At 46.1% G+C, this 10,207-nt stretch overlaps 1 protein-coding gene across 2 annotated transcripts in view; it reads right to left on the reverse strand.

Moving 5' to 3' along the window:
- The window catches only part of ESRP1 (epithelial splicing regulatory protein 1), a gene marked incomplete at its 3' end in the record, with an annotated part of 34,234 nt that extends 26,024 nt beyond the window's left edge, over positions 1-8,210 (reverse strand). For both annotated transcript variants that reach the window (XM_082014825.1, XM_082014826.1), the window contains exons 1-4: positions 7,231-8,210; positions 6,893-7,021; positions 5,898-6,011; positions 3,249-3,363 (exon numbers count right to left, since the gene is read on the reverse strand). In XM_082014825.1, the coding sequence (XP_081870951.1) occupies positions 3,249-3,363; positions 5,898-6,011; positions 6,893-7,021; positions 7,231-7,755 (883 nt within the window). In that variant the 5' untranslated portion in view covers positions 7,756-8,210. The remainder of the gene's footprint in view (positions 1-3,248; positions 3,364-5,897; positions 6,012-6,892; positions 7,022-7,230) is intronic.
- Positions 8,211-10,207: the final 1,997 nt, after the last annotated feature.

The following is a 10,207-nucleotide window of genomic DNA, read 5'->3' on the forward strand; positions in this document are numbered from 1 at the left end:
CTGCCAGAGGACTGTCTCCTACACCAAAACTTGTTTTGAGACTAAGTTAGGCAGCAGCAGCACTCAGAGATAACAGTTACAACTAGTCTCAGTTCTTCCCCAGTCCCTCAAATTCCATGGCATTTTAAACATTTCCTTACCTTGCATTAAAAGAAATCAATGGCTGTTTGTACATGTAACTTATAATTTTTTGGGGGGTCGGGGCGAACTGGGAGGGGAGAAAATGTAAAGCTTTCACCAGAACTCTTGGATTTGGAATGGTTTCACTGCTGTACACAATTTCAAGTAGCTTGCTGAAAGAGTCCCCAAAGTACTTTCTAAAGGAAGAATAATCCAGCCAATTATCCAGTTTAATATTTCTATGCTCTATATCTTTATCTAATATCTTTAATATGCGCTTTCTCAAGATTGTGCTTGCCTTGACTGCAAGAAATACACAGACAACTATCCAAGTGTATTATACACTGGAGTATATATCTTGAATGACTGTGCAGTAGGAAGTTCTCTCCTGACTGTTGGGAGCAGTGAAGTACATTCTCCATTTGCCTGTAATTAGTTGTTTAATCAAATGTTACCCATCAAAAGAAAAGCTTTTGGAAGACTGCTAATAATTTAAATGACTGTACAATAATACCCATCTTTCCCTTAACTCTTTTGTATCACACAGGTTTCCTCTCACTTATCACAACCGTCTTACGTGTAGGTAAACAGAGACGTAAGTACATGAAGGGATGTGTCCAAAAATCATTCTACTCCAGCTCCTACCAGTTTGTAAATGCAGGTCTTCTGCATGTCCAGTCAGTACTCTACCCCCAACCCAAAATCTTCTATCTCCACCAAATGCTAACAAACCTGGCCCAGTATATTTTGTGTGGCACAAATCATGGAAGATTCTCCTCACGCAGCCCCCTTAGCTATGGGGTCGAAGATCTGCACTTTCTACAAGAGTAACAAGACATTGGTCAGATTCTGAGCACTAATCTGCAACTTCATTTCAATCTACTCCATTTGTTTTTAATTTGTTTTTGTGTCCCCTGCCTCAGCATATCCACATCAAATCCAAGTTACTTTTTATTTAGAAATTTTCTTTTCTTTGCTATGTAACTGTCTCTGGGGGAAAGTAGCTGTCCTGCTTACATGAAGGAAAAAAAAAATCTGCACAAGAACTATTTGAACTAGTCTTTAGACTTAACACCTGCTTCAACTTTTTTTTTTTATCCCAAACACTACATGCATATCCAGACTCTTCAAGTGCAATTAACTTATACAGCTTCTGACACAGAGGAGATTAAGTTGGTACATTTCAGCACAGTGAGGAGAAAGTTATATTTGTCAATAAAAGGAAAACAAAAGTTATTTTACCTTTTTGGTCTCTGCACCCTCTGTCCCCAACACTCTCAAACAATATAGGGCAGAGACATTTTCAGCCACAGTGCATAAACACAGCAAGTTTACAAATAAAAGCATCATCCGTTACAAAACAAGACAAACCACAAAGATTAATATAGAACCAGAACAAAGTTATTTAGATTTATATACCTTAAAAAGCATACTGCATCCAGAATTCAGACACAAGCTGAGAGCATTTGGAAAGACTGACTGAACTTCTAGGGACTTGGACGAAATACTATTGGCAACTGCCAAAACCACCCTCTGACTCTTTAGGGGCTTCCTGACAGTCGGGTAACGCAGGGTGGTCTGCTCCCCTCTCCCAGCAGGCAGGGTGTGCACCGTCCGTCGCTGTGCCTTAGCTGACCAGCGACGTCCCAGCTGCTACAGTCGTACAACTATTTCCACGGTGGCAAGACATATACCAGACATTCACATGAGGAGAAAGCAAAGGCATCTCTCCAAAAGAGCCGAGTAGCTCATTGTCTTTAATTAGCTTCTCCAGCACATGTCAAAGCATCCCTAAACAGTGTATTAAGTTTTTGATGATAATTTTAAGAAGTCTCTCCATCATCCAGCTTCTGGGCTATGCAACACAAGCATTTCTTTTGCTTTTCTACAAAAAAATTCACACTCCTACACTAAGTGTACCACTTTGCCTCAGAGTAGGGGGAGAAGTGATTTCTGCCCCTTCACTAGGGGAGATTAATCTTGATTTGCAGATGGCAAAGCAGAGCAGGCAGTCTCCAATATTCAACCTTATGGTTAAAACACAGAAAAAAAAAATCCACACATACATAGATGTTTTATGCTCCCTGACACAAGTACAAAGCCCAGGTCCTGCAGTGAAAGGTCAAAAGAATTCAGAAGCCACAGACTTCTGAGTCTGAAAAATACCAGCTCTTAATGGCAACCACTCTATGGACACAATAAGCTAATCAGAGGAAAAAAGTTATTAAAAACAACAAAAATTTTTTAAAAATACTCTCAAGTTCCTTTATCCCTCCTTGCTAGCTAGCTTTTATGGTCACTGCTTCAATAGGTTAGTAGGGAAGTCAAGTGTTTTCTATGTCTGAGAGTATGTTTGAGACAAGGGCTGGAGCCTGCAGCAAGAGACTTCCAAGGAGGAAGGCACAGCCAAACTGTTCACAGCCCCAGTTTTGGCTCTGGTAATTATGCATGGCATACAAACAAAACTCAGCTACGACAAGTAAAGAGACAGACAGGACTAGATTACAGATCACTTAAGACTATTCAGAAAGTAGTTTTAGACATCCCTGTCACCGAAGATGGAAATTTGTTACTGACTGCATCTCATTGCCAGCCCAGCCTCACCTTGTGAGGTGTGACATGCACAGCTTCCATGAGGCTGAATACCACATGTGGCAACAGCATCCCTGCCTTCAGTTTGCTCCTGAATCAAAGATTCACTACAAGTTCACATGAAGAATAACCATTCCCCCTCCTAAAAATTAAAATAGTTTCCCAACATTTACTCTTACCTAAAAATAAAATATAAATCTAACTTATGCAATGAGCAACCTCACAACTTTAGTATTAGGATTCATATCAGCAGTTTGAACAAATGTGCCAGTTACACTAACTTGTGAAGTTTAAAGGGACAAAGCTATAAAGATAGTAAAGAAAATGTACAGAAATCAAGAAGAAATACAGGATTTTCCCCATGGGAGCATGCATCCTCATATGTTTTTATCTTTATCTTTGTGAGAAAGCTCCGAGTCACTCATTAAAGTTATACCACCCCTAAGCACATGTTGCAAGCATTACTCACGCATCTCTCTCCTAAAACTCAGCCAAAGCTGTAACGGCAGTAGACACCATCACTGTTAAAAGGATACATTCCGTCATGGCTGCAACATCAAGTTTGCTAAGGTCAGGTGAGCCAGGGCAACACTTCTTGAACTCTTTCCGCAAGTCAAAAAAGGAGTAGAAGCATTCAGGCAGCAAGACATTCTGTAAAAGGACAAAGTTACTGTCAGCTAGGGTGAATTTAACCTTTGTCTTTAGATACCAAACTTTCTAACAATTTCCTTATAATGGATAGGGAACACAAACAGCCTTTGCTGCAGAGAAACTCACATAGCTTTTCTTAGCCACATAAGTATGTTTATAAGCTTTTTTTGCTTAAGCAGCTTCCTCCCCACGTGGTTTAAAGAGAGATATGTGCTTTTTCACTGCCAGAGAAACATTTGCTGTTATTACTAGTGCCTCAAATCCAATATATATGTAGGAGAGCAAACGCTTGCTGTTGCAACATATATCATCAATTCTTGATTCCAGTTTTAACTATAAAAAGGCAGAGGGCACTCAGTTCAGTTTACAGAGCCAAGCAAATTTTGCAAGACTAGCAGAAGATGTTTTGGTTTATACACAAGGCTGAGTTTTCAGAGAATATTCATACTTCAAACATTTATTCCCTTAAAAAAAAAATAGAAAACAAACACAAAAAACACCATCAAAACAAAAAACTGTGTGTAGATAAGGGTTTGATATAGTGCAGCTATTGTCAGTCTGTGTGTGGTAACTGCTTTAATTGCAGCATATGAAGCCAGGAGCAAGTTATGTAGCCCACTGTAAGTCAATAAAACCCCTTTCCCCCACCATTACATTTACCACGTGCTTTTAATTTTTTGGGGGGTGGGAAGGAGAAGGCATGGAGGAGACCTGGGGGGAAGCTCAAACCAACACAAACCCCTATTCCTTCAGTTAGCTCTTCACCCCAGATCTTCTCCACAGACGCAATACTTCGTATTCCACTTGGCTGTTAGTTGCCCGCAATGCCTCTCTAGACCAAAAGTAAGGGCTTTCTGTGATTTCACAACTAGTTAGCATCTTGGTTTTATAACAGAATGACAGGATATGTGGAAGCACATTTAGGGAGCCCAAAGAAAGAAGTTTAAGCTCTAAAACAAGTTCTGCTTTGAGAACACTAGAGCTTATCTTAGCATATGGACAGGTGCATTAGGTAAACGATACTCTTTAAAAGACAAACTTATGAAAATGCAGGTGTGCTTGCCAAGATTTCCTGCTCTAGTTTTAGCACAGCTATTTTTCTTCCTTGATGAGAGATCGAGTTCTGTACTTCACTGACATTCAGTTGGAACAGCTGATGCCAATTCATTCTCTGAATACTGTGAGCTGCTAGATTGGTTCAGACTAGGCATCTTAAAAGAATTAAATATATTCCCAGGAACCTAGTGATTTCTGCCTATCTGGATTTTAGTCAACCCCCACCCCAACCTCAGGATTAGGGTATTCACCAAAGAACTATTACAAGTCTCATAACCATCTGGTTTACTTATTCTATAGGCAGCACAGAGCAAATTTCAAATGAGTAATTCTTAACAAAACAGCAACAGGAGATTTTGACAAAGATTTGATTCCTATCAGTGACCGTGTGATGATATAGAAAAAGGATGCCCATCCCTGACACCAAACAAACTTAAATAATCATATGATTTGCCCCTTCTTTTATCTACATAACTTAACTGCATAGAAAGATTAACTGTATAAAACACATATCCAATACAAGTGAAAAGAAAGTTCCTTAAAAACCTGTTTCCACATTTTCCTCACATTATACCTGAAGAGAAGTTACACGTACAAGGACTGTCCCTTCTCTATAAATCATGCTCACTGTTTCTCTTCTAAATAATTCTAAATAAGTATAAATACTTAGAGCACCAACAAGTATTAAAACCCAACTCATCCGATACCAGTTTTTCTAACAGCACAGACTTGCAGCAGTGCCCCTTCAAAGATGCAGTGGCAAATGGATGGGCACAGATATCAGTTGCAAGGAGAGGAGCAGAACAGCTCAGAGCAATGCATGCTCATAGCAAACCACAAAATGCTATGTTATTAATATTGAAGCAGTTATTTCAGGACTAGAGACTCGGCATATTGCTGCAACCCTATCACTAATGAAAAGTAGGTAGGACCTCATAACACTGTTAGCGATTTGGCAACTCTGAAGTTATAGAAAACTCTAGACTATGGGACTAGTCATCATCCATAGCCTGCCTTAAACTACTGTTCAGCTCCTTACAAATATGAGAACTGCCCTTGGACTGTCAATTGAATACATAAAGATTGAAAATTGCTGAAGCTAAAGGTGAATGTAAAAATTTAAAAGACAGTTTATGATTAAGGCAACACTTTCAAATTCCCACTTGTTAACACATTGTAGCTCCTTACAGCTGCAGGAGCTAGGAGTACTCTGTCAATGCATTGCTCCCATCTCAAACACTTAAGAAAATCTTTTTTCTGATTCAACTTAAAAAGGCATCTCAGTGCTACATAAGCACAGGGCATTGTCTATGCCTTCCACAGGGACAGGCTCTCTAGTCTGGTAAGCATATTATAACATAAGTGATCTTTGTGCTATGGTTGTGCAGAGGCACTCTCATGCTAAAGAGAAGTTGATCAGTTTTGCAAGAAATCACATAAAGCACACCAAGAATCAAACTTAAACTACAATTACATACCTTTTTGGAAGCTTCAGGGTGCAGAACCTGCCTAATGTGCAGCTGTCCATCAGTACAGAAACAGAAGGAAGTACCTACACCAATGTTCAGCTCGTTGCTCACAGACTGATTAAACTGAAAGCAGGAACAACAAAAGGCATACATGTAAGAGAGACCAGGGTGGCTGCGTGAGGCAGTATCATCAGTTGGTAACATGTTATTCCTGGGCAGCAGGAACATGGATTTGGAGTTCCTCTTTACACAGCCTAGTCCTTCACTTCTGTAGATCGTTTCTTATTAGCTAAGCACATGATAACTTCCATGATCATTATCTTTACAAGGAAATTGCTCTTTTTCCCCTCCTTGGAATGAGATGTGGCCACATAGTCCACAACACAGAAAAAGATATCCTTTTCCAGGAGCATTTGCAAGAGCACCGTAAGGAGACATAAAGCCGGTTGCAGAGAGCCGAGGGAGTGCTGGGGCAGAACAGCCTTCCAGACAGGGCACTCAAGCATGTTGGAAAGGAGACGGGCTTTCAGCCCTACCCTCAATGAGAATCACGCACACCTCCCTGTTTATCTAGAGGCTTCAGTACTGTCTCCTTCCCAGGACTGATGAGCCACCACAAGGCTTAACAGGGCCTGCCATCACCCAGCCTTTTCAGAGGTCACCGAAACTTGGCGTCTTTCAACACTGATCACGGCTCCCCTTCATCTGAGACTCAGGGTCCGGCATAGCAGGAGACCAGGGTAGGGGAATGCCTGACCCTGACTGTCTTCTCTTGGGGTTCAGTCCCTTCCCAAGGTGAATAAGCAAAAGGCAAGGGAGAAATCCCCACAAAGCCCACCACAGACCAGGCTGCCTGGCCCACACATGTCTGTGGTGCCCCTGTGCCAGGCTCCACTACCCCAATGGTGGTGGTGGAGGAGATAAATAGAGGTTAACACTGTCTCTACCCCAGCGGGGAGTCCCCAAGGGAGACCAGCACCCAGCAGCCAGTTATGGGCTATCACCTGTCTCAACGCCTGCTCCAGCGGTGGAGCCAGTGCCAGGCTCTCCACATCCACATGGGTGATCTCCTGGCACTCAGCCGTCAGCTCCGGGTGGTCAGGCCGGACCAGCACGTCGTGCGGGTGCCCCAGCTCCAGAGAAAGCAGAGGAGGGGCGAGTCAGCTCCCCGGGCTAGGGGTCCCCACCTGCAGCACCAGCCCCTGCCCTCCACCAGAGCCTGCTCCAGCTTCGGGCACCCACCACCAGCCCAGCGCTGAGGCCGCCCCGCCGGTAGCCAGCAGGGCAGGGGCCAAGGGGAGCAGCAGGCAGGGGTGCTCCCCGTTCGGGGGGAAAAAAATACCTCCTTACTCCTCAGGTCGACCACTTTCCACAAGAGCTGAAGCAGCTCTCGCTCATCCGAGCCCAGCCTTGCCCCGTTGGTGCCCGCCGTGGTCACAAAGAGGATCACCAGGTAGTCGGGAGACGCCGTCATGGTGCCACCGGGACAGCAGAAAGGATAAAAAGGGGCGGGGGGAACAAAAACCAAACAGAAAGAAAAAAAAAAGGGGGGGAAAGAAAGAGGGGGAGGGGAAAAAAAAAGAGGCCAGAAACTTTCCCTGCCCGAGGCGCTCCCACGCGAGACCCAAGCGGCAGAGCCCCACCTGCAGCCTGGCTCCCCAGGGCACCCGGCGCGGGCGAAGGCGCACGGCTGAACCCCCTCTCCCACCCCTCTTTTTCCCGGGGCGGGCAGCGGCCGCTCCCACGCCGGCTGCGCCCCTGGGCAGCGCGCAATGGCCGCGGGCTTTTCCGCGCGGGGCCGCGGTGCTACCTGCCCGCCCCCGCCCCACGTGGTGCAGGTAGCGCACACCTGGCGCCGCCCGCCCATCGGCCCCGCCCAGCAGGGACGTGGCAAGCGCGGCGGGGCGGGGGTGGTGGCGGTTGTCGGAGTGGGGAGCTGTGATTTGCGGGCGGGGCGCTCACCGGAGCCATCGGGACGCGCCGCCCGGGAAGGTGCGACCCCGCCTCGGCGGGGCGGTGGAGGGCGCGGGCCCGGGCGGGGCGCCTGGGTGGGCCCTGTCTCCACGGGCAGGGCCGTTCGGCAGCGGAGTGCGGTTCGCCTTGCCCGGCGCCCTCGCGTCCCGCTCCGCTTGGAAGGGGAGGGGAGGGGAGGGGGGGCACGCCGCCCGCAGCCGCCTCGGCGGGTCTACGCCGTCGGGGTTGGTAGGGGCCGGGCCGGGCCGTGCGGTGCCGGGGAGCACCATGGCGGTGTGCTAGGCTGGCTGCCGCCGGGAGCAGCCCCGCGGAGGGGGCTCGGGAGGGTGGAGTGCTCCGAGCACCGGCATGGCAGCGCCCATACCGCCCGGGCATGGCGTGCCCAGCTGGGTGTTAGGAGCTGGTCCGCTTGGCTGTGGCGGCCTCCCCTCGATGAACTTACTTTTTAAATGCCTATTGCTCAACAACTGATTTTTTTCAGGACAAAATAACTGCAAAGGTCATGGAGTGTGGGGTAAGCGAGTAACGCTACCCTTCCCCAAAGAAATCCTGTAGCACACAGAGTTCTTTAAGATCCCGGTTGTACATTTCCAACTTCATCGTCATGCTGCTTCTCTAAATTTTTACTGAGATGATGGTGTGCATCATGCTTTTCTCCATTGCCGTTCCTTGTGCCGGGGCAGGTTCACAGCTTGCACCACCTTTCATTAACATGCACATTTTTTTGGCTTGGCAGGAAGGGAAAGGATGTCCTTCACGAGCGCTGGGGTTCCTCTCGGATGCTGACTAGTCCACAGAGCGCCCAGCACCCTCGTCCTACCCCAGTGCAGCGTGGTTCTCCCCTGCAGGGACTTGCCACCAAATTCCTCCTTGATACTTTACGTGCTTCAATAGACAGTCTTTGCATGATGGGAGATGGCTGTGGTAGTTTTCACCCCTTTTGGTATAAGATTTCAAAAATGGCATTCACTGGTAGCAGATACTGCCGTTTGAAGGGTAAAGATGGCAAATTAATTCCTCCTGTTTTTAAAAGTGGTACCTGAAATTGGCCATGTGAATCTAGCATCAGGCAACAGCCAGGCTAATCACACCCCTTTTGTCAGAGGGTTAGAGTGCCTGCTTTTCTTTGTGCATTTCTCTTCTGACTTTCTGGTGCATCAAGCAAAATGTACATGAAGGGGAGCACTGGGGTGTGTGTCCTTAGCAGTGGCTGCGGCTGATTTGTGCTCAGCATCTGAGGAGCAGGCTTGGTCCTTGCAGAGGGAGCTACTTGGTGGCCTCTGCCCAGCCTGGAGCAGAGGGGTTCAACGGTATAGAGAATTTCTTTGCAGAGTTTCCCTTTCAGGTCTTAGTTTAGTGCAACTTTTTCTTAATAAAACTTTATACTTTAGTAAAAAAGGCCAGAAGTACATTTCTGAAATGACCTCACATTAGAGCATGCCAGATAGTGCTTGCTTGGTTGGCTGGTCTTTCAGTGAAACTTAATCATCCATTCTAGATGGTTTCCTTCCCAGTGCCTGCTTGGCTTTTGAGATGCAGCCTTTATCTTTGTCAGAACCATTTCTGGATGGGTACCTGTTCCTTTACTTGTGATTTGGTGCATTCTGGCTTATGCATTTCTGTTTTTTTCTTCCCTCCTATCCCTTATTGTCTCATCCTATCTTGTCTCTTTCCATCTAGGAGCATCAGATTCCCCAGCTTATTGCTACAGCAGGCTGCCATTATATATAGCAACCCCTTTCATAGGTTAAGCTGTGCCCTAAAAGTATTTTGAATTCCCATTAGGTCTTTTGGGTTCTTGATTAATCCATGTTTTATTTATTTACTTATTTATTTTTGGAAGCCACTTGCTGCTATTTGCTACTGTAGTGCCATGACCTTATATTTTTCTCCTTCTTGGGTACCACATTCCCCAAAATGCCTGTTTTCCAGCCACGCTTCCCATTCCACCCTCTTTCTTTCATGCGTGCAGTATCTGGTCTGACAACATGCACCAGTCGTTCAGGTTCCTGCGTTGTGTTGCCCAGGCTCCTGGTGTTTGTGTACTCCCATTCCAATTGCTTCTCCCTGGCTGCTCATTATCCCTGGGCCTGGTTAAGCATAGTCTTTGCATGAAGTGTCACCTTCCAGATGACATCAGTGTTGCTACCTATAGGAATGTACTAGGGCGCTGTGGGCACAATGACCTCTCAAGGCTCCTCCCAGCACCTCGTTGCTGTATTTCTCTCCTCTGATATTCTTTCCGTTTCCTGCCTGCTGTCCATCTAATTTCCAGCCCCTTTGCTAATCTCAGTTTCTCCATCCTTTTTGTATTGGTTCTGGTTTCCCACCACACATCCTTTTGT

Source organism: Phaethon aethereus (genome assembly GCF_964289735.1).
Source record: "Phaethon aethereus genome assembly, chromosome: 2".
NCBI lineage: Eukaryota > Metazoa > Chordata > Aves > Phaethontiformes > Phaethontidae > Phaethon > Phaethon aethereus.